General features: G+C 59.8%; 1 protein-coding gene across 1 annotated transcript; it reads left to right on the forward strand.

Moving 5' to 3' along the window:
- Positions 1–819: 819 nt before the first annotated feature.
- Positions 820–20,864, forward strand: SIGLEC1 (sialic acid binding Ig like lectin 1). The gene is made up of 22 exons (XM_064712130.1): positions 820–978; positions 1,742–1,844; positions 2,301–2,660; positions 2,744–3,040; positions 3,259–3,522; positions 4,300–4,560; positions 5,163–5,462; positions 6,169–6,423; positions 7,013–7,315; positions 7,946–8,200; positions 9,174–9,467; positions 10,480–10,734; positions 11,698–12,000; positions 13,400–13,654; positions 14,583–14,888; positions 16,204–16,443; positions 16,633–16,932; positions 17,016–17,270; positions 18,162–18,458; positions 18,924–19,023; positions 19,533–19,605; positions 20,719–20,864. The coding sequence occupies exons 1-22, from the start codon at positions 964–966 to the stop codon at positions 20,734–20,736; spliced, it is 5,109 nt and encodes a 1,702-aa protein (XP_064568200.1). The 5' UTR covers positions 820–963; the 3' UTR covers positions 20,737–20,864.
- Positions 20,865–24,417: the final 3,553 nt, after the last annotated feature.

Genomic DNA, 24,417 nt, shown 5'->3' on the forward strand with positions numbered 1-24,417 from the left:
AGCCACCGCCACCACCAGGTAACATCATGGGATGGGAAAGGATGGGAATTCTGGGGACAGGGATGAGGGGTGGGGGTGGCTCGTGGAGGATCCCTTTGGGATGAGCCTTGTCAGGAGCCAGGGAAGTGCCTGGAACTCCAGAAATCAGATCCAGGCTTGGAGGGGGTCACATCCATCCCTTATCCCAAGGAATGGTGTTCCACCACCCCGTGGTCCCTGTTTCTCTGGGTTTTGGGATGTGGTGGAGCTGAAGGGTCCCACACTGGGAATGTCCCCTCTCTGTGCTCATTCCTGTGCCAAAAAAGTGATTTTTGAACCACAGGGATAGATGGGAGATTGGGAAAAAATTCCTCCCTCTGAGGGTGGGATGGTTCTGGAATGGAATTCCCAGATTTTCTGTGGTTGCCCCATTCCTGGAAGTGTCCAAGGCCAGGTTGGACAGGGTTTGGAGCCACCTGGGACAGCAGGAGATGTCCCTGCCCATGGAAATAAAACGAGATTTCCACCCCTCCCATCCCAACCCATTCCTTAAATCCCATTTGGGGACACCAGGGACACCTTCCCCACCCCAAGTTGCCCCAAGCCCCACACCAAAAGCTTTTTCCTAGAAATCTTTCCAACCCTTGGAATTCCGAGAAGCCGGGCCCCGCCACGGGCCACCGACCCCATCCTGAGGGATCCCCCTGGGGCCCTCAGGAATCGAAACCGGGAGAAACCTGGGAGAAGAAACGAAACTTGGCACCAGCACCAGTTGGGGGCTGGATCCCGGCTCTTCCTTCCTCTTCCGGCACAAATCCCGTGACAATTTGTGGCCTCACATCGTCCCCCCCCTCCAAGCATCGACACCCAGGGGCCACCCCAGCCATTCTCTGTGCTCATAGTCTGGAAAAAATCCCAAGTAAAGCTCTCCAGAGCGGGAAATCCAGCCCGAAATCCAAGGAGCGGCGAGGAAATTGGATACAGATGTGGGAAAAGGAGGTATTGGAGAAGGAGGGAACGGTGGAGAGGGAAAGGCCGGAGAGGGGGGCTGGGAGAGGCCTCATTCCTCAGGGAGAGACCCAGGAGAGCTCAGAGGAGGATCGGAGCTCGCAGCAATCCGATCGCTGATTTCCGGGATATTGGGAAAAAGTTCAGGGGAAAATTATTCTGGTTTGTCACGGAACGATGAGGGGCGAAACCGAAAGGAATGTCAGGAGTTCATCTGGAGCTGCAAAGATGTTTTAAATATTCCTCTGTTTATTTTTTGTATTCCTCTTCCTTTTCTTGGTTTCTTTTTCTTCCTCTTTTTCTTCTTCTTTTTCTTCCTCTTTTCCTCTTGCCTTTTTTATTCCTTTGTTCGTTTTTTCTTTATTTTTCATTTTCTTTCCCTTTTTCCTTTTTCTTTAGTCTTCCTTCCTTCCTTCCTTCCTTCCTTCCTTCCTTCCTTCCTTCCTTCCTTCCTTCCTCCTTCCTTCCTTCCTTCCTTCCTTCCTTCCTTCCTTCCTTCCTTCCTTCCTTCCTTCCTTCCTTCCTTCCTTCCTTCCTTCCTTCCTTCCTTCCTTCCTTCCTTCCTTCCTTCCTTCCTTCCTTCCTTCCTTCCTTCCTTCCTTCCTTCCTTCCTTCCTTCCTTCCTTCCTTCCTTCCTTCCTTCCTTCCCCTTTTCCCTTCCTCTTTGTTTTCCCTCCTGATTCCAGTGGGATTTATCCCACAGGGATCCATCCCACCCATTCCAGGGTCCTCAGCCACCTCCTCTTGTCCCCAGGGTCCCCTGTGCCACTGTGACCCCGTGTCCCCCGTGTCCCCTGGCAGTGCCACCATGCGCCTGCCCCGCTGCCTTGTGCTCCTCGCCAGCCTCGTCCCACCAGGTATGGGGACAGTGACACCCTTGGGATTGTCCCCTGTGGGACTGGAAGCTGGGATTGGCCCCAGTGGGTGGGAGTAGGAGCCAGGCAGGAATTTGGGGGATCCCGAGGCTGCTCCTGGGGGGATTTACCATCATCCCACACTGCTGACGGGCAGGGGTGGGGTGACAAAGGGACAGCCAGGCCGTGGGAGCAAGGACAAGGCGCCAGGGTGAGGAAATAAATTTGGAACCCCAGGACGTCTCTTTCCCCTTTTTCTTCATTATTTAGGCCCAAAAGATTCAGCTTTTCCTGGTTATCTCCCCCTCCTCCACCCCAAAACCTCCTCTTGGAGGGGTTTATCCCAAATCCCACCTCCTCTCCCACCTTCCCCACCTAGCACAGGTGACGTGTCCCCAACGTGTCCTGGGGGAAATGGGGACACTTCTGGCTCCCTGATCCCGATTTTCCCTGGCACAGCCCTCAGCTCCTGGGGGGTCTCCTACCCCGAGTCCCTGCGGGCCAGCGGGGGATCCTGCCTGGTTGTCCCCTGCACCTTCAGCTACCCCGCGGATGTGACAACCGGCGGTGGCATCGTGGCCATCTGGTACAAGGACTATGAGGGCCAGCGGACGGTTGTGTTCCACTCCGCCGCCCCCCAGGATGTGGATTCCCGTTTTGGGGGTCGTGCCAAGCTCCTGGGGGACCCCATGGCCCGGAATTGCACCCTGCTGCTGCGGGGGGTGACACCGGGGGACAGTGGCCTCTACAGGTTCCGCTTCGAGATCATCCACGGCGACCGCTGGTCGGCATCGCGGGATGTGACCCTGAGCATTTCAGGTGGGTATAACACCGAAATTCCCCAAAAATTCCCTTCTTGCCCCATTCCCTGAGGTCATCCTGCCCTCTGCTCTCCATCCCAGATGATCTGGAGCTTCCCAGTGTCACCAGCAGCGAGGAGCAGACCGAGGGACAAAGGTCCACCTTGGAGTGCTCCACGCCCTACTTCTGTCCCGGCGGTGACACCGCCCTGCACTGGGAGGGCTACGACCCCCAGGTGTCCCAGGTGTCCAGCCACGTCCAGCTGGACACCAGCGGGGTCAGCCACCAGGTGACCCTGACCAGCTCCTTCACCTGGAAGGACCATTCCAAGAAGCTGCTCTGCGTGGTGTCCGACGGATCCAAGAGGGCGAGCACGGAGGTGGTGCTGCGGGTCAGGCGTACGTGCGGTGGGGACAGGGGACACCTCTGTCACTGCCACCACGGCCACATCCCCCTCCTGCCACCTCCTCCTTCCCTGCAGCATTTTCCTCCTGCCTCTCCCTCCCTTTCCTGCTCCTTGGCCATATCTATCCCTCAGATGCCACCTCCTGCCACGCACCTCCCCATGGTGGTGACAGCGCCCTGTGCCCACCACGCCCCTCTGTGTCCCCCGCAGATGCCCCCAAGGACACGCAGGTCTCGCTGAGCCCTTCCTCGGGGAACATCGGTGTGGGTGACACGGTGACCCTGAGCTGCGAGGTTGGCAGCAGCCACCCCCCGGTCTCGGGGTACCACTGGTACAAGGATGGGGTGGCCGTGGGCACCCAGCGGGTGCTGGCCCTGCGTGGGGTGCGCCGTAAGGACCACGGGCGGTACCACTGCAAGGCCCAGAACGCCCTGGGCACCGGGGTGTCACCTCCTGTCACCCTCCGTGTGTTCTGTAAGTGCCACGGGAGCTCTGCCAGGGTGGGACATCCTGAGGGTCCCACATTGGGGTGGCACGGATGGGGTGGAGGTGGCCAGTGCTGCTGGAGGTCCGGGAATTGGGGTGTCCATGCAGGAGGAGGGTGGTGGCCCCGTTGTGCCACACCTCTGTCCCTTGTCTTGGTGATCCCAGAAAAATCCCAGGAAGGGATTTCCAGCCTGGGACAGGATGCAGAGCTGGGAAGGGGTTGGGAGCTTGTGGAGATCCAGAGCCGTGGTGGGAAAGGACCTTAGGGATCATTCCTACCCCTGCCATGGGCTGGGCCACTTCCCAATATCCCAGGTGGATCCAGGCCATGTCCAGCCTGGCCTGGGGCACTTCCAGGGATCCAGGAGCAGCCACAGCTTTTCTGGGAATTCCACCCCCACAGGGAAGGGAAGTCTCCTCTTCCCACCAGATCCCTCACCAAATACAAATCCCATCCTTCCCTGCCTGAGCTGGAATCCCACAGGGATCATCTCCCCCCAGATGAGTCCCTGTGTCACCCCCAAAACCCCCCTGAGCCCACCCTGAGAGGTGAAAGACCCTTCCCCACCCACCCTGAGTTCGGCCCTTGGGGCTTTGCTCTAAAGCCAGGTGTCTCCAGCTGGTGGCAGGGGACAAACCCAAATGTCCCCCAACTCTGTTTTTGGGGCTTCCATCTTCTCCCAGGCTCTGGAATGGGGGATTTGGGATGGGGGATCTGTTTTCCTGTCCCCAGGGACCATCCTGAACATGTCCCTTCTCCCTCAGCCGCAGAGATCTCAGCCAGCCCTGCGGCCGAGGTGCTCGAGGGGACGGCCACCACCTTGTCATGCAATGTCCCCGGGCGGGAGGGACACCCCGAGGAGCTGACCTACACCTGGTTCAAGAACAGCGCGTGGCTCAAGGAGGGTCCGGCCCACACCCTCCTCTTCCCCACGGTGGCCGCTGGTGACGCCGGCTACTACTCCTGCCAAGTGACCAACAGCCAGGGCAGTGACACGGCCCAGGCCATCAGCCTCAGCGTGACGTGTGAGTGCCACCAGCTCCTGCCACATGGGGCTGTGCAAACCCCACAAAATCCAGGAAATTCCCTCCAAAAATTCATGGCAAAGCCTCCTCCTGATTGCCCCAGGGGTAGATGAGAGGGGTCTGCCCTGCTGGCTGAATTTTATGGGAATGCAACAAATTTTGGCCATGAGGCAGGTGTGGAGGTGACATTAAGTGACATTTGGGACCATCGCAGCATCTCCCACTAATCCCCTCCATTCTGTAAGATTTGAGGAGGTTTCTCAAGGAGAATCCAGCAGGATAAGAACAGCTCAGGAGGTTTTCAGGGGGGAAATAACCCAGCCATGGGTTGGTTGTGACAGTTTTGGGGTAAATCTGACCTGGTGACACATGGGACAAGCAGATTGTGACATCCAGGTTGGGCAAGGGGACACTTCCCACGCCTGGAAGTGCCCAAGGCCAGGTTGGATGGAGCTTGGAGCCACCTGGGCTAGTCAAAGGTGTCCCTGCCCATGGGACCAGCTGGGATTTAATGTCCCCTCCAACTCAAACCACTTTTGGGATTTTCCTTTTGACCACACCACGAGGACACCCCAACCTCAGCATCCTCTCCCATCCCACAGATCCACCCAGAATTCCCACCCTCACGCTCTTCCAGGAGACCCAGGGTGGCCGGCTGGTCATCGTCCGCTGCACCGTGGACAGCCACCCTCCGGCCACTCTGGCCATTGACCGCGATGGCACCGTGCTGGCCACCAGCGGGGCGCAGGTGGCCCTGGGCCAGCGGCTCGGTGTCACCGCCTCCCGCAATTCCCTGCGGCTGGAAATCCGGGATGCAGGACCCCAGGATAGCGGGAAGTACGGCTGCACCGCCAGCAATGTCCATGGTAACGCCAGTGCCACCAAGGTCCTGGTGACCCGCGGTGAGTCCTGGGGCGACGCGGCCGCTCCTGGGTTTGGGGTGATGATGAACACCCAAAATTGGAGGGATAAGCAGCCCACAGAGTTTTGGGGACCCCTGTGGTGGCACTGGGGGACATCGGTGTCCTGGGGGCTCTGTGGTGTCCCCTCCTCAGCAGGTCAGAGCTGCTTCTGGAGCTGAAGGGGCTCCTGGGTTTTGTTTCCCAAAATGCCAAAAAACAGTAAATTTATCCAAATTTTTCTACCCCATCCATCCCCACCAGTCACTGTCCCCTGACCTCCAAGTCTGGATAGTTTGGGGTGACAGGTAGCAGAAGGAGAGAAAAATCCCTCAAACCCATGTCCAAGAGGAACATCCTTTAGGATCCACAAAAAACCCCAAAAGAGACCTCAAGGTCCAATTCCAGAGAAACCAAACCTGGATTTGGGTGTCCCAGTGGGGAGCTGGGAACCAGACAAGGCCCAGCTAGCGGGAAGAGTGGACAGGGTCTGTCCTGGGAAAAAGTCACCTGGATGAAGCTGGCACTTGGAAAAAGCGGGAAAGGGTCAGGAAAGGCCCCATTGGGCTGTGCAGTGTCCCCAGGGAATGTCACCTCCCAAAGACGCACGGTGACGGAAGGGACTCAGGGAAGCCCAACAGGGAATTGTAGCTGGATGGATCCACAGGAAGGATTTCCCTCCTTCCCTGAAATCCTTCTCCCACTTCAGCTGCAGGGCTCCTGATCCAGCCCTCGGCAGAGGTGACAGAGGGGACCGCGGTCACCCTGACCTGCGTGGGGACAGGGGACACGGAGGAGGAGCCGCTCTACACCTGGTACAGGAACGGCCGGAGGCTCCAGGAGAGCTCCTTCCCAACCTTGGAATTCCCGTCCATCCGCGGGGACGACGCCGGCGCCTTCCAGTGCCAGGTCCGGAGCAGGAACGGCAGCGACACGTCGGAGGCTGTCCCGCTCCGAGTGCTCTGTGAGTGTCCCGTGGGAATTCCAAAGGGTCCTGGGGCTGAGCTGGGGGTGGTCCCACCTTGAGGTTTCCCCCATCCCCACCAGCCACGGCCAAGGAGCTCTGGGGGCAGGAATGTGGGGAGGGTGAAAAATTCCCTTTGGTGGGTAAATCTGGGAGTTCTGGGGAGGAGGAATGTGGAGAATTCCCACCTTCCCAAGAATTTTAATGATTGTAGAACCATGAATGGTTTTGGCCTGGGGGACCTCAAAACTCATCTCATTCTGACCCCTCTGCCATGGGCATGGGCACCTCCCACTAGACCAGGTCCAACCTGGATGTCCAAGAGTTTCCCAGGCAGCACTGGGAGCATCAATCCCTTGGATTCTGAGGGTTTTCCCAATGGATCCAGTGGTGTTTTGTCCCTGGATTGGGTTGGGAGGGACCTCAAAGCCCTTCTTAATCCAACACCTCTCCCCTTGGCAGGGACAGGTCCCGCTGTCCCAGATTATTCCACATCCCATCCAACCTGGATGATCAGGAGGTGCTGGAAGCATCAACCCCTTGGATTCTGGGAGTTTTCCCAACCTCACGGATCCATTTTCCCCCACAGACCCCCCGAGGCAGCCGGTGCTGAGCTCGTTCCTGCAGAGCCAGGGCGGGCGCCTGGGCATCATCCAGTGCTCCGTGGAGAGCGACCCCGAGTCCAACCTCACCCTCCGGAGAGGGGACGATGCCATCGCCTGCACCCAGGGCTGTCCCCAAGCCACCAGCCCCAGGGTCCACGTCACCAGGTCCTACAACAGCCTGAAGGTGGAAATCCGGGATGTGGTGGTGGAGGATGAGGGCATTTACCTGTGCCAGGCTGGGAATTCCCAAGGAAGCGCCAGCGCCACTGTGGATTTCAAGGCTGACAGTGAGTGGGGACAGGGGACATTGTGGCATCTGGGAATGTTCTAAGGGAGGGGAGCGTGGAAAGGGAATGCTGGAGAAGGAGGCAAGATCAGGAGATGGTGGCAGGAGGGGCAGAAATATCGCATGGAAATGTCACATGTCCATGAAATCCAGACATGGATATGCCACATGGAAATGTCACATGGAAATGCCTCATGTCCATGAAATCCAGACATGGAAATGCCTCATGTCCACGAAAACCAGACATAGAAATGCCATATGGAAATGTCACATGTCCATGAAATACAGACATGGAAATGCCACATGGAAATGTCACATGGAAATGTCACATGTCCATGAAATCCAGACATGGAAACACCATATGGAAATGTCACATGTCCATGAAATCCAGACATGGTGTCTCCCCCATGACATTTCAGCCCCTGGTGGGGGTTCCCTGGCTCTGTGTGACAGGAATACCGAGCAAAACGTGGCCAAGGGATGTCCCTGGGCTGGTGTCACTGCCAGGCCCAGAGCTGTCCCCACTATGGCACTGTGGGATCAGCTGGAATTTGCCCACGCTGTCCCTTGGTGGCTTCGGGGGGTTGTCACCCCATTGTTGACACCAGACTCTGTTTCCTCCTGTCCACAGCTGCCAATGTCACCGTGTCCCCATCCCCCCGTGTGCTGGAGGGTGACAATGCCACCCTCACCTGCCACCTGAGCAGCGGCTCCACAGCTGTCCCCAACATCACCTGGTACCACAACGGGCAGCAGATCTCCACGGGCTCGGCCACCTCGCTGGTGCTGCAGCCGGTGGTCAGCAGGGACACGGGGCTCTACCGGTGCCAGGCCAGCACCGCGGGCGGCAGCCGGAGCTCTCCCGACGTCCTCCTGGATGTGCTGTGTGCGTCCCTTTCCCTTTCCCTTTCCCTTTCCCTTTCCCTTTCCCTTTCCCTTTCCCTTTCCCTTTCCTCTGTTTCCCTTTTCACTTCCCATTCTCTTCCCCTTTTCTCCTTTTCCTTTCAATTTCACTTTTCCTTTTCCTTTCCCATTTCTGTTTTCTTTCCCTTCACCATCCTCTTCTGTTTCCCCTTTCCCTTTCCCTTTTCCCTTTCCCCTTTCCCCTTTCCTTTTTCCCTTTCCCCCTTTACCTCTTTACCTCTTACCCTTTTCCCCTTTTTCTCTTTTTCTCTTTCCCCCTTTATCTCTTTCCCCTTTTCCCCTTTTTCCGCTTTTCCCCTTTCCCCTTTCTCTTTTCCCTTTCCCCCTTTATCTCTTTCCCTTTTCCCCTTTTTCCCCTTTCCCCTTTCCCCTTTCCCTTTCCCTTTCCCCCCTTTATCTCTTTCACTTTTCCCCTTTTTCCCCTTTCCCTTTTCCCTTTCCCCCTTTATCTCTTTCACTTTTCCCCTTTTTCCCCTTTCCCTTTTCCCTTTCCCCTTTCCCTTTTCCCTTTCCCCCTTTATCTCTTTCCCTTTTCCCCTTTTTTCCCCTTTCCCTTTTCCCCTTTCCCCTTTCCCCTTTCCCTTTTCCCCTTTCCCCTTTTTCCTTTCTCCTTTTCCCCCTTTCCCCCTTTCCCCTTCCCCTTTCCCCTTCTCCTTCCCCTTTCCCCTTCTCCTTCCTTTCCACATTTCCCCTTTCCCCTTCTCCTTCCCCTTTCCCCTTCTCCTTCCTTTCCACATTTCCCCTTTCCCCTTCTCCTTCCCCTTTCCCCTTCTCCTTCCTTTCCCCATTTCCCCTTTCCCCTTTCCCCTTTCCCCTTTCCCCTTTCCCCTTTCCCTCCTTTCCCACCTTTTCCCAGACCCCCAGAGCAGTGACCCCTCCCCAGGACCCCTCTCCCGATGTGATTCCCAGCCTCTCATCCCATTCCCCCCTCGCAGACCCCCCTCGGGACCCTCTCCTGACGGCATTCCTGGAGGCCGAGCAGGGCTCCCTGGCCATCTTCCAGTGCTCCGTGGCCAGCAACCCCCCGGCCCAGCTGGCCCTGCTCCGTGACCAGGAGCTGGTGGCCACCAGCACTGGTGGGAGCAGCCCACGGGTCACCGTCTCCGCTGTCCCCAACTCGCTGCGGGTGGAGATCCGGGAGGTGACACCGGCAGACGATGGCAGCTACCGGTGCACGGCCACCAATGCGCACGGCTCCACGGAGCGACGGCTGTACCTGCGTGTGCAAGGTGGGGAGCCTGGGATTTGGGGGCTGGAGTGGCTCATCCCATGGGAGTGACCATGTGTCTGTGCTCCCAGTGCCACCAGATCCCACCCAGGGACCAGAATGGCTCATCCCATGGGAATGACCTCATGTCTGTGCTCCCAGTGCCACCAGATCCCACCCAGGGATCAGAATGGCTCATCCCATGGGAGTGACCATGTGTCTGTGCTCCCAGTGCCACCAGATCCCACCCAGGGATCAGAATGGCTCATCCCATGGGAGTGACCATGTGTCTGTGCTCCCAGTGCCACCAGATCCCACCCAGGGATCAGAATGGCTCATCCCATGGGAATGACCTCATGTCTGTGCTCCCAGTGCCACCAGATCCCCCCCAGTGCCACCAGATCCCTCCCAGTGCCACCAGATCCCACCCAGGCACCAGAGTGGCTCATCCCATGGGAATGACCTCATGTCTGTGCTCCCAGTGCCACCAGATCCCTCCCAGTGCCACCAGATCCCTCCCAGGGACTGGAGCAGCTCATCCCATGGGAATGATCTATGTCTACACTCCAAATGCCACCAGATCCCCCCCAGTGCCACCAGATCCCTCCCAGTGCCACCAGATCCCACCCAGGCACCAGAGTGGCTCATCCCACGGGAATAACCTCATGTCTGCACTCCCAGTGCCATCAGATCTTTCCCAGTGCCACCAGATCCCACCCAGGGATTGGAGCAGCTCATCCCACGGGAATGATCTCATGTCTACACTCCAAATGCCACCAGATCCCTCCCAGTGCCACAGATTCCCCTCAGTGCCACCCCCCTGCCCAAATTCCACCACCTCAGCCCTGGGCATCTCTGGGAGGAGTTGGGGACACCCTAAGGGGACAGGGAACACCAATATCACATCAGAGCTGTCCCAAATCCTTGGGCAGAGTGGGAATATCGCACCCCACAGGTTATGGAAGTGACGAGGGGACACCGGCAGTGCCGAGCTCTGCCCTGTCCCCTCTGAGCTGGCACTGTCCCTGCTCCAGCCGCCCACGTTCTGATCTCACCGTCCTCGGAGGTGCTGGAAGGTGACAACGTGTCCCTGCTGTGCCAGGTGGCCGGAGAGCCACCGGGTGACACCGTCTACTCCTGGTACAAGGACAGCAAGTGGCTGCAGGAGGGTCCTGACAGTGTCCTCGTGCTGTCCCATGTCACCAGCGCTGCCACCGGGCTCTACCACTGCCGGGCCCGGAGCTCCGTGGGGACCAGCATGTCCCCTGCTGTCACCCTGAGCGTCTGCTGTGAGTGGGACCTGCCTGGGATGGGATGGATGGATGGATGGATGGATGGATGGATGGATGGATGGATGGATGGATGGATGGATGGATGGATGGATGATGGATGGATGGATGGATGGATGGATGATGGATGGATGGATGGATGGATGGATGGATGGATGGATGGATGATGGATGGATGGATGGATGGATGGATGGATGGATGGATGGATGGATGGATGATGGGTGGATGGATGGATGGATGGATGGATGGATGGATGGATGGATGGATGGATGGGTGGATGGATGGATGGATGGATGGATGATGGATGGATGGATGGATGGATGGATGGATGGATGGATGATGGATGGATGGATGGATGGATGGATGGATGGATGGTGGATGGATGGATGGATGGATGGTGGATGGATGGATGGATGGATGGATGGATGGATGGATGGATGGATGGATGGATGGATGGATGGATGGATGGATGGATGGAACAGAATTGGGAGGAATTGGGATGATTTGGGATGAGATTGAATTGAGATGAGATGGAGTGGGATAAAATGAGATGGGGAGGAAATGCGATGGGATGGAACTGGGATGAGACAGGATGAGATAAAATGAGATGGGATGGGAATGAGGATGGGATGGGGATGGAATGGGATGGGATGGTACTAGTGGAATAGTATCAATGGGATGGTGCTGATGGGATGGGATGATACCACTGGAATGATGCCCTTGGGATGGTGCCAGAAGGATCGCACCGCTGGAATGGTGCTGAGATGAGACGGTACCACTGGAATGGCACCACTGGAATGGCACCACTGGAATCATGCTGAGATGGAATGGTGCCAATGTGATGGTGCCAAGGGGATGGCATCACTGGAATGGCACCGATGGCACCATGCTGGACACTGGCACCTTGCTGGGTCCCAGGGGTCCCTGGGTGCATCCTGAGGTCTCTCCCCCCGTCCCGGGCAGACCCCCCACGGGCGCCGGTGCTCAGCACTTTCCTGGAGCCTCCGTGGGGCCAGCGCGGGATCCTGGAGTGCTCCGTGGACAGCTCCCCGCCGGCACAGCTGGCCCTCTTCAAGGACGGGGCCCTGGTGGCCTCCACGGCGCTGTCACCGCCTGTCCCCCAGCCGCGGCTCGGTGTCACCTCGGCCACCAACGCGCTGCGTGTCCGCATCCACCCTGTGCTGCTGCAGGACGAGGGCGAGTACCGGTGCGTGGCCACCAACGCCCACGGCAATGCCAGCACCAGCGGGAACTTCTCCGGAGGAGGTGAGGCACTGGGAATGGGATCCATGGGATCCATGGGATGGGATGGGATGGGATGGGATCCTTGGGATGGGATGGGATGGGATCCTTGGGATGGGATCCTTGGGATGGAATGGCATGGCATGGCATGGGATCCATGAGATGGGATCCATGGGATTTGATGGGATCCATGGGATGGGATCCATAGGGTGGGATCCATGAGATGGGATCCATGGGATGGGATCCATAGGGTGGGATCCATGAGATGGGATCCATGGGATGGGATGGGATGGGATGGGATGGGATGGGATGGATCCAGGGTGGGATGGAGGGATCCATGGATGGATGGGATCCATGGAATGGGAATGGGAATGGGAATGGGAATGGGAATGGGAATGGGAATGGGATGAGAAGGAGATGAGGAGGAGATGGAGAGCTGCAGGCAGCAGATGGAATGGCGGGATTTGGGTTATGGTGATGAGGTGAAGGGATGGGAATGGGGGAGGGAGTGTGGAGAGCAGCTGGAATAGGATGGACAGGATGAAAATGGGGAAAAAAGGGGGAAAATCTGTGTTTATGGGGATGAAGGTATTCTCAGAGAGCTGCAGGTGTCCTGGGCATGTGGCAAAGGAACAGGGCTCTGCTTGGATGTGATTCCAAGGGCTGACTTTGCTGTGTCCATCCATGGCACTGCCCTGCTGCCATCACCCTGGGAATCATGGAATCATGGAATGGTTTGGGTTGGGAGAAACCTTAAATCCCGTAAATCCCACCCCTGCCATAGACAGGGACACCTTCTACTATCCCAGGCTGCTCCAAGCCTCGTCCAACCTGACCTTGGACACTTCCAAGGATGGAGCATCCCAAACAAATCCATGGGAACACCACAGGAATGGTGTCACCTGTGGGTTGTGATGACCGTTACCTCTTTTTACTGCCCTGGAACTTTTTCCCACTCTGGAAATTGAGGGATCCCCACTTTTTCCCGTAAGTGAAGGACCACCATTTTTTCCTGGAAGTGAGGGATCACCACTTTTTTCTGGAAATTGAGGGGAGGGATCCCCATTTTTTCCTGGAAGTGAGGGATCACCATTTTTTCCTGGAAGTGAGGGATCACCACTTTTTTCTGGAAATTGAGGGGAGGGATCCCCATTTTTTCCTGGAAGTGAGGGTCCATCCCTTTTTCCTGGAAGTGAGGGATCACCACTTTTTCCTGCAAAGTGAGGGATCACCACTTTTTCCTGGAAATTGAGGGATCGCCACTTTTTCTTCCTCCGGAAGTGAGGGATCACACACTTTTTCCTGAAGGGAAACCTCGAGTGGGATCTGACCAACTTTTTTCCTGCAAACCATTCTGCAGCACCCCCCTGGAACTGAGTGCCCCCCAAACTGAGGTCTCCATTTTTCCTCCCCTCCTGTGCAGCCGCCCGGGTCTGGATCTGGCCGTCCCCAGACGTGCGGGAAGGGGGCAGTGCCACCCTCACCTGCGTGGTGGCAGGAGGGGACCGGGACGTGCTGAGTTACACCTGGTACCGGAACCAGGTGTGGCTGGGCACCGGCTCTTCCCACAACCTCACCTTCCCTGCGGTCACCGCCGCTGACGCCGGCTCCTACCACTGCTCCGTACAGACCCCAGCCCGGAACCACAGTGCCACCCCTGTCACCCTCAACGTGCTCTGTGAGTCCCCAAGGGCACCTTCGTGTCGCTTGGTGTCACCCCTCGGTCGGTTCCCCATGGCTGGAGAGATGGGGCAGTAAGGCCTGGTTTAATTTGGGTGGATTAATTAATTAGGGGGGCTCAATAAATGTATTCCAGAGGATAATTAAGCCAAGCTTTACACTTCAGACCTGCTCAGAGACCTCAAAACCTTTTCCAAGTTTCCTCATGCTCCACACCAAACCCAGCAGGAAAATCCTTGGCTTTAATGCTGGATTTAGGACATTTTTTTTTTATCCCTGACTGGGAAAATTAAAACCACATTTTGCTAAAAAAAACCAAAAAGGAACAAAATGTTGTTGCAAGTTGGAACGTGAGAAATTTTTTCCTCTTTTTTATGAGAAAAAGATGGTGTTAATTTATAAATCTTCCTGATGAGTGTGGGACTGAGGCTCTGGAGCATGGGGAATCCCTGGCATGAAGGGTTGGAGCAGCAGGAGAAGCTGAGGGAGCTGGGAAAAGGCTCAGCCTGGAGAAAAGGGGGATCAGGGGCTGTGGGAAATGGATTTGTCAAAGTTTTAAAGTTTGACAGAAGGGTTGGACAAACGGGGACCTCGTGGCTCTGCACAACTCCTGCCAGGAGGGGACAGCCAGGGGGTCAAGAACAGGGACAGGACAAAGGGACACGACCGGATGCTGTGCTAGGGGAGGTTTTGGTCGGATATTGGGAATTTTGGTTGGATATTGGAAATTTTGGTTGGATATTGGGAATTTTGGAATTTTCCCTCCTGGAAAGTGCGGCGGTGGAGTTCCATCCTTGGGATGTGGCACTTGGGGACACACTCAGCAGTGGCCTGAGAGGACACTTGGACTCGATGAGCTCAGAGGGCTTTCCCAACCCAACCAATTCCATGATTATCCCTTTCTCCACATTTTTCCCATCTCACAGACCCCCCAAGGAACATGAGGCTGCAATCCTTCGTGGAGAGCAGCCAGGGGACGGCCACCATCCTGCTGTGCGCGGTGGACAGCCACCCCCCGGCCCAGCTCACCCTGCTCAGGGGGGGACACCCGGTGGCCTCCAGCCCGCCCAGGGGAGGTGACAGCCCCCGGCAGAACGTCCGCGTGTCCCCCTCTCCCAACGCGCTGCGCTTGGAATTCCGGGAGGCCTCCGAGGAGGATGAGAGTGAATACGAGTGCCAGGCACGGAGCGCCCTCGGTGACACCCGCGCGTCCCTCACGCTCCGGGTGCAAGGTGAGGAGGGGGACAAAGATTTGGGGACACTCCCAGGGGGGCTCTGAAGGGTACAGGACTGGGGGTACCCAATTTTGGAAGAGCTGGAAGTTTGGGACACCAGTTTGGGGCTGGAGGCTTCGAAGGGAAAATGTGACCAAAAGCCGCTCCCCGCAGCCACCAGGGTGCTGGTGCGACCCTCACGCACTGGGTGTGAGGTGAGGAGGGGGACAAAGATTTGGGGACACTGCCAGGGGGCTCTGAAGGGTGCAGGATTTGAGGTACCCTGTTTTGGAGAGCTGGAGGTTGGGGACACCAATTTGGGGCTGGAGGCTTCAAAGGGAAAATGTGACCAAATCCGCTCCCGCAGCCACCAGGTGCTGGTGCGACCCTCACGCACTGGGTGTGAGGTGAGGAGGGGACAAGGGCTTGGGACACTGCCAGGGGGGCTCTGAAGGGTGCAGGACTGGGGGTACCCAATTTTGGAGGAGCTGGAAGTTTGGGACACCAGTTTGGGGCTGGAGGCTTCGAAGGGAAAACGTGACCAAAATCCGCTCCCCGCAGCCACCAGGGTGCTGGTGCGACCCTCACGCACTGGGTGTGAGGTGAGGAGGGGGACGAGGACCTGGTGACACTGCCAGGGGGACTCTGAAGGGTGCAGGATTTGGGGTACCCAGTTTTGGAAGAGCTGGGAGTTTAGGACACCAATTTGAGGCTGGAGGTTTTGAAGGGATAAGGTGACCTCCCTGCACCCACTAGGGTGCTGGTCCGACCCTCACGCTGCAGGTGCTTTGTGAGGAGGGGGGACAAGGTCTTGGGGACACTGCCAGGGGGGCGTTGAAGGATTTGGAGTACCCAGTTTGGGAGGAGCTGGAGGTTGGGGATAGCAATTTAGGGGTGAAGGCTTCGAAGGGAAAACGTGACCAAAATCTGCTCCCCGCAGCCACCAGGGTGCTGGTGCGACCCTCACGCACTGGGTGTGAGGTGAGGAGGGGGACAAAGATTTGGGGACACTGCCAGGGGGGCTCTGAAGGGTGCAGGATTTGAGGTACCCTGTTTTGGAGGAGCTGGAGGTTGTGGACACCAATTTGGGGCTGGAGGCTTCGAAGGGAAAATGTGACCAAAAGCCGCTCCCCGCAGCCACCAGGGTGCTGGTGAGACCCTCGCCCTCAGGGTGCGAGGTGAGGAGGAGGACAAAGGTTTGGGGACACTGGCAGGGGGGCTCTGAAGGGTGCAGGATTTGGGTGCCCAATTTTGGAGGAGCTGGAAGTTTGGGACACCAGTTTGGGGCTGGGGGCTTCGAAGGGGAAAGGTGACCAAAATCCTCTCCCCGCAGCCACCAGGGTGCTGGTGCGACCCTCGGCCGAGGTGGCGGAGGGGACAGAGGTGACCCTGACGTGCCAGGCCCCTCAGGCGCAGCCGGGGACGCTCTACACGTGGTTCAAGAACGGGCGGTGGGTGACAGAGGGACCCGAGCCCTCGCTGGCGCTCCGCGGCCACCGCTCCGACGCGGGGCTCTACGGCTGCCGGGCGGGCCGGGGGCGCCGCGCCCCCCCCGTGGCCCTCGCCGTGCTCTGTGAGTGGGGGGCGACACCTCCGGGGGGGCGGGAGGGGACAGCAGGACGCGCCACCCCCGCGGGGACATCGCTGTCCGGTGTGTGTCGCCACCCCGCGACACGCGGCGACAGCGCAGCCCCCGCTCGGGGGTGACCTCCCTGTGGCCCGGCGGGGTGTGGGGGGACACTCGCTGTCCTTGTCGCCGCAGATGCCCCGCAGGAGCCCAGCTTCGTGGCGCTGGTGGAGCCGCGCGGGGGGCGGCAGGCGGTGCTGCTGTGCTCGGCCGACGGTGTCCCCCCGCCGGCCATCGCCGTGAGCAGGGGACAGGGCCACCCACCCCTGGCCACCAGCCTGGGCCCCTCGGACCCCCGCTTCGAGGTGCGCGCCACCCCCACGTCGCTGCGGGTGGGGATGGCGGCGCTGGAGCCGGGCGACGCGGGGCTCTACCTGTGCTCGGCCACCAACAGCCGCGGCTCGGCCACCGCGTCCCTGCGCCTGCAGGTGCCAGGTGAGGTGTCCCCGAGTCGCCAAGTGGCCAAGGTGCGGGTTGTCCCCGTGAGCGTTCCTGGAGTCCCCAATGTCGCTCCTCAGGGGTCGCGCTGACGGTGGAGCCCTCGCAGGAAGTGCCCGAGGGCACCAAGGCCACCATGAGCTGCTCGGCCACCGCCTGGGGGGACAATGGTGTCAACTACACGTGGTACCGCGACGGGAGGTGGCTCTGGGAGGGACCGTCCGGCACCTTCGTCCTCAGCCCCGTGTCCAGCTCCGACGCCGGCTCGTACCAGTGCCAGGCCAGCGGGACATGGGGCACGGCCACCTCTGTCCCCCTGAGCCTCAGCGTCCTCTGTGAGTGTCCCCAGCGCCTCCAAGCCGCGTGTCCCCAGCACCTGTCACTCGTGTCACCTCCGCAGGGCAAGGAGAGCTTCTTCCTCTTCCTCTTCCTCTTCCTCTTCCTCTTCCTGCCCTGTTCCTCTCCCTTTGGGGATTTTGGGGTTTTTTAAGGCAGATTTGGGGGCAAAATGCTCCAGAGCTGAGGAATTTTCTGGTTGGGTGTGGAATGAGGGGCTGAGGAACGTGGGAAGCCACCAGGGCAGGGATGGATGGGGTGGGGATGATCCAGGATGGAGAAGGGATGAGTTGGGAAGCTCTTGGTGGCCTTGGGAAGGGGATTTGGGTGTTTTTTTTTTTAGGATTGGTCTTCAGAAGTTGGATTTGGAGCCAAAAAGCTCCACCTGAGGGGTTCTCCAGCTGGAGGTGGGAGCAGAGGATGAGACAATGATCCAGGCTGGAGGAGGAACACTTTAGGAAGCTTTTGGGAAAGGGATTTGAGGTTTTTTTTTTTTAGGATTGCCCCCAAAAATCAGATTTGGAGCCCAGAAGCTCCAACCTGAGGGGTTCTCCAGCTGGAGAGCAAAGTTCTCTAGTGGGAGCAAAGGGCTGGAGGGGGTGTGACGATGATCCAGGCTGGAGGAGGGACGCGTTAGGAAGCTTTGGGGAAAGGATTTGGGGCTTTTTTAGGATTGCCCCCCAAAAATCAAATTTGGAGCCCAGAAGCTCCAAGTCAGGAAGATTCTCCAGCCTTGGGGTGGCAAGACAAAGACTGGAGAGGGTTTGAACCCCCCAGCACCGGGATGAACAGGATGGGACAGATCCAGGGCCACTTTAAACCACTTTTGGACAGCCAGGCCTGGCTGTGCCACCCCGTGTCCCACTGCCACCCTCGCTGTCCCCTCACAGACCCCCCTCGGGCCGTGTCGGTGAGCACCTTCCTGGAGAACCAGAACGGACACGGGGCCATCGTGCTGTGCACGGCCCAGAGCCACCCTCCCTCCTCGCTGGCCCTGCTGCACCACGGCCACCTCCTGGCCACCAGCCTGTCCCCTGCTGTCACCCCGGGGGTGCGGGCCACCCCCTCGCACAACGCCCTGCGCGTGGAGCTGGTGGCCCTGGGGACAGCGGCCGGGGGACGCTACGTCTGCGTGGCCACCAACGCCCTGGGCAACGCCACGGCCAGCGCTGACTTCGATGTGCACAGTGAGTGGGGACACAGGAAATCCCAAAAAAATCCCTGGAATTTGGACATGGAATGGGATCAAACGGCAAAATATGAGGGTGACACTTGTGGCTCTCTTGGGGACATCTGTCCCTGGCAGGGTGGCCTTTAGGACAGGGGACAGTGGCACAGTGAGTGGGGCCAGAGGAAATCCCAAAAAAGTCCCTGGAATTGGGAGATGGAATGAGGTCCAACAGTAAAATATGAGGGCGACACTCGTGGCTCTCTTGGGGACATCTGTCTCTGGCAGGGTGGCCTTTAGGACAGGGGACAGTGGCTGCCAGGAGCAGCAATTGTCCCCACCTGTGACTTCCTCCCCCCATGTGTGTCCTCACCCCAAATGCTGCCTGTCCCCCACTTTGTCACCCCCAGTGTCCCCTTCATCCCTTTTGGGGCACCCCGAGGTCTGGGGGTCCCACTGGCACTGTCCCCATCTCTGTCCCCAGCTCTGAGCCACCTGAGGACCTTCCGTGTCCTGTCCGGGCTGTTCGTGGCCATCGTGGCCATGGCCACCGTGGCCCTGCTGGCCCTGAAGGTGTGGCCCAGGTGACGTCCTGGATGGGGCGGGATGGGGGGACAGGGACACCTGGGTGGGGGGACAGGGACACCTGGGATGGGGGACAGGGACTCCAGGGTGGCACAGGGACCCCGGGATCAGGGGACAGGGACACCTGAGTGGTGGGGCAGTGACCCTGGAGTGGTGACAAGGACCTCAGGGTGGTGGGACTGTGACCCTGGCACAGTGACAAGGACCCCAGGGTGGGACAGTGACCCTGGCATGGTGACAAGGACCCCAGGGTGGTGGGACAGTGACCCTGGCACGGTGACAAGGCCCCAGGGTGGGACAGTGACCCTGGCATGGTGACAAGGACCCCAGGGTGGGACAGTGACCCTGGAGTGGTGACAAGGACCCCGGGGTGGTGGCACAGGGAACCCAGGGTGGCACAGGGACCATTGGATCAGGGGACAGGGACACCGCATGGGTGGTGGGACAATGACCCTGGAGTGGTGACAATGACCCCGGGGTGGTGGCAGCTCCCTGTGCTCCCTGGCAGGATCAGGAATTTCCGGAGCTGGACCCGTTCCGAGGACACCCTGGAGCTGAGGAGCAAACAGGACCTGCCACAGGTGGGGACAGCCCTGGGGACAGCCCTGGGGACAGCCCTGGGGTCCCCTGAGCTCTGGGGGGTTCCTTCCAGGAATCCTGGGATCAGGCCCAGCCTGGTGGCCCCGTGGTGCCACCTCAGCCATGGCTGTCACTGTCACAGGGACAGGAGGAACAGAGCCTTGAGGGGACCCAAAATCCCCCTGCCAGCCTCGTGCCAGAGGGGCTCCACGGCACAGAGGGGTGGCAACGCCACCCAAGATGTCCTCTGTCCCCATGGAGTGTCCCCAGCCATGGGCACCATCCAGACAAGAACAGGGTGTCCCCAGACACAGACAGAGTGTCCCCAGCCATGGACAGAATGTCACCAGCCATAGACAGGGTGTCCCCAGCCATGGACAGGGTGTCCCCAGACACAGACAGAGTGTCCCCAGCCATGGGCAGAGTGTCACCAGCCATAAACAGGGTGTCCCCAACCATGGGCAGGGTGTCCCCAGACATTGACAGTTTGTCCCCAGACATCAGCAGTGTCCCCAGAAAAGGACAGGGTGTCCCTAGATACAGACAGAATGTCCCCAGACACAGACAATGTGTCCCCAGCCAAGGACAGGGTGTCCCCAGCCAAGGACGGGGTGTCCCCAGCCATGGGCACCATCCAGACATGGACAGGGTGTCCCCAGACACAGACAGGGTGTCCCCAGACAAGGACAGGGTGTCCCCAGACAAGCAAAGGATGTCCCCAGCCATGGCAGAGTGTCCCTGGCCAAGGGCAGGGTGTCCCCAGCCATAGACAGGGTGTCCCCAGACACAGACAGGGTGTCCCCAGCCAAGGACAGGGTGTCCCCAGACACAGACAGGGTGTCCCCAGGCAAGCAAAGGATGTCCCCAGCCATGGCAGAGTGTCCCTGGCCAAGGGAGGGTGTCCCCAGCCAAGGACAGGGTGTCCCCAGACACAGACAGGGTGTCCCCAGCCATGAACCGGGTATCCCCAGCCATAGACAGGGTGTCCCCAGCCAAGGACAGGGTGTCCCCAGACACAGACAGGGTGTCCCCAATCATGAGCAGTGTCCCCAGACACAGACAGGGTGTCCCCAGACACAGACGGGGTGTCCCCAGCCACTCCCAACCTTTTCCAGATGGATGGAGCATCCTGACCCGGTGCCTCTCGGACCCCAGGCCAGCCGTGGCCGCCGGAATCTCCCCATCCTGGCTGGACCCAGGGACCCCCCCGGGGATCCCCCGGCCCCATTCCAGCCCCTCGTCCCTTCCCCATGGATCCTTGTCACCACCAGGTGACGCCGCCGGGCTGGGAAACCCCGGGACAAGAATAAAACCCAACCTCCCGGTGCTGGGAATGTCCTGTTTGTCACCCCCTGTCCCTTTTCCCTGCCATCCATCCCGGTGGCCCCTTGGAGAGGGAGGGGACACTGGGGTCCCCAAGCCACCCCTCAATGTCCCCTCGGTGCCTGGGATGAAGGGACCTGGGGGTGGGGACTCTGCTTGCTGGTGGCAGCGGGACGGTGTCCCCTCTGGCCGTGTCACCTCTGGCTGTGTCCCCGCTGCCGTTAGAGGTCACTGTGCGGCCACCAGACCTGGCCTCGGCCGCGGGGATGTGGCTTTGGGATGTGGAGCTGGAGCTTCCCGGGAATGGGGGAGGATTTGGGATCGGGGGAGAATATGGGATCGGAGGCTCCCGTGGGTGTTTAATCCCCCCCTCTGGGCCCGTTCTGCTGCCAGAGCAGGCGCTGGGCTGTCCCCATCCCTGTCACTGCTCTTGTCCCTGTCTGTGTCCCCATCCCTGTCACTGCTCTTGTCCCTGTCTGTGTCCCCATCCCGGTCCTCAGTCCTGCTCCCGTGCCAGCCCTGGTCCCTGTCCCCATCCCCATTTCCAGTCCCATCCCTCTCCCCATCCGTGTCCCCATCTCCATTCCTCTCCCCATCCCCATCCCTGTCCCCGTCCCTGTCCCCGTCCCCGTCTCCAGCCCCATCTTTGTCCCCATTTCTGTCCCCTCTTCTCTCATTATCCCCACCTGTGTCTCCACCCCGTGCCCCCATTCCTGTCCCCATCCCTGTCCCCATCCCCATCTGTGTCCCCACCCGTGTCCCCATCCCTGTCCCCTCTTCTCTCATTATCCCCATCCCTGTCCCCATTCCCATCTCCAGCCCCATCCATGTCCCCACCCCGGTCCCCACCCCGTCTCCAGTCCCGTCCCTGTCCCCTCTTCTCTCATTATCCCCACTCTGTGTCCCCACCCAGTGTCCCCACCTGTGTCCCCACCCCTGTCCCCACTCCGTCCCCTGCCCACGGCCATCAGGGTGGTGGCAGGGTCATGAGCAGGGTGGCAGTGCGGTGACAGCCCTCTGGCGGGGTGGTGACAGCGCGGAGGCGACAGGGCGGTGTCACCACCCCTGCCCCCCCCCCGCCAGCGCCGCCTCCTCCCCGCGGTCCCCGCGGGCACCGAGGGGCAGCGGGGTCAAACTTTGTCACCTGCGCCCGCCTGGTGACAGAGGTGACCCGGCCGCTCCCGCCCTCGGGCTGGCGCTCACCTTTCCAAGGACCCTCCGCTCCAGCGCCACCGCCCCCAGTGTCACCGCCCCAGTGCCACCACCCCAGTGCCACCACCCCAGTGCCACCACCCCCAGTGCCACCACCCCCAGCGCCACCACCCCAGTGCCACCACCCCCAGCGCCACCGCCTCGCGTCCTCCTCGGCCACCTGCGCCCACAGGGGTCCTCCTCCTCCTCCTCCTCCCGTTTTTCCGGCCCGGAGCTCGGGAATTCCAGCCTGGATTCTCCGTGGAGCAGGATCGGAATTGGGATTGGGATTGGGATTGGGATTGGGATTGGGGTCGGGATTGGGGTCAGAATCAGGATTGGGATTAGGATCAGGGTCGGGAGCGGGATCGGGAACGGGGAGTGGTAGTGGGGTCAGGATCAAGATCAGGAGCGGGATTTGGATGGGGATAGGGATAGGGATTGGGATTGGGATTGGGATTGGGATTGGGATTGGGATTGGGATTGGGATTGGGATAGGATCGGGGTCGGGAGTGGGGTCGGGATCAAGATCAGGAGCGAGATCGGGGTTGGGATTGGGAGCAGAATGGGGAGCAGGAGTGGGATTGGGATTCGGATTGGGGTTGCGACTGGAATTGGGATTGGCTCCCTGAGCCCACACCATGAGCGGGATCAGGATTGGTATCGGGAGTGGGATTGGGATCAGGACTGGAAGTGAAATGGGGAGCAAGAGTGGGATTGGGATCGGGTTTGGGGTCGGGATTGGGAGTGGGATCAGCACCGGGATTGGGATCAGGATCGGAAGTGGAATGGGGAGCAGGAGTAGGATTGGGATTGGGATTGGGATTGGGATCAACTCCCTGAGCCCACACTAGGAGCAGGATCAGGATTGGGATCGGGAGCGGGATTGGGATCAGGATCAGGAGCGGAATGGGGAGCAGGAGCAGGATTGGAATCAGGATTGGGATTGGGATTGGGATTAGGACCAGGATTGGGATTGGTTCCCTGAGCCCACACCGGGAGCGGGAAGGGATCCCGGCTGTTCCCAGCAGGGCAGGGGGGATCCCGGGATTTGGGGGGCTCAGGGAGGGGCTTTGGGGGTGATCCCAGCGGTTCTGGAGTCTCCATCCCACCTGGAGCTATGCTCTAACCCGTGCCAGGCTGTTCTAACCCGTGCCAGGCCTGCAGGAATCGTAGTGCCAGGCTGCTCTAACGCGTGCCAGCGCTGCAGGAACTGTGGTGCCCGGCTGGTCTAACCCATGCCAGGCGGTTCTAACCCGTGCCAGGCTGCTCTAACCCATGCTAGACTGCTCTAACCCGTGCCAGCACTGCAGAAATTGGGGTGCCTGGATGGTTTAACCCGTGCCAGAGCTGCACGAACTGAGGTGCCAGGCTGCTTTAACCCGTGCCAACTCTGCAGGAATCACAGTGCCAGGCTGCCTTTACCGGTGCCAGCGCTGCAGGAACCGTTGTGCCAGGCTGCTCTAACCCGTGCCAGGCTGCTCTAACCCGTGCCAGCACTGCAGGAATCACAGTGCCAGGCTGCTCTAACCCGTGCCAGGCGGCTTTAACCCGTGCCAGGCGGCTCTAACCCATGGCAGGCTGCTCTAACCCGTGCCAGCACTGCAGGAACCATGGTGCCAGGCTGCTCTAACCTGTGCCAGGCTGCCTTAACCCGTGCCAGGGCTGCAGGAACCATGGTGCCAGGCTGCTCTAACCCATGCCAGGCTGCCTTAACCCGTGCCAGGGCTGCAGGAACCATGGTGCCAGGCTGCTCTAACCCATGCCAAGCTGCCTTAACCAGTGCCAGCGCTGCAGGAACCATGGTGCCAGGCGGCTCTAACCGGTGCCAGGCTGCTCTAACCCATGCCAGGCTGCCTTAACCCGTGCCAGCGCTGCAGGAACCATGGTGCCAGGCGGCTCTAACCGGTGCCAGGCTGCTCTAACCCGTGCCAGGCGGCTCTAACCCGTGCCCGGCTGCTCTAACCCGTGCCAGGCGGCTCTAACCCGTGCCAGCCTCCCTTAACCCGTGCCAGCGCTGCCCGTGCGGCGGGCACGGTGCCCGCGATGCCCTCGGGGCTCTCTCTGAGCTCCCCCCCGTGTCCCCCCTCCCTCCCTGCCTGGCACGTTGAGCCAAATCCTCCGGTCACGTGGGGCCGTGCCGGGCGGAACGGGGCCAGCCCGGGAGGTGAACGGGAGGTCACGGAGCGGCCACCGGGGCCAGGAACGTGCGCGGCGCTGCCCGGGGCGGCCGGCGGGGCCCGGATTGGCTGCCCGGCCCTAATCCCGGCCGGGAGGGGACAGGAGGGGACAGGAGGGAC

The sequence above is a fragment of the Zonotrichia leucophrys genome, chromosome 4, assembly GCF_028769735.1.
Source record: "Zonotrichia leucophrys gambelii isolate GWCS_2022_RI chromosome 4, RI_Zleu_2.0, whole genome shotgun sequence".
NCBI lineage: Eukaryota > Metazoa > Chordata > Aves > Passeriformes > Passerellidae > Zonotrichia > Zonotrichia leucophrys.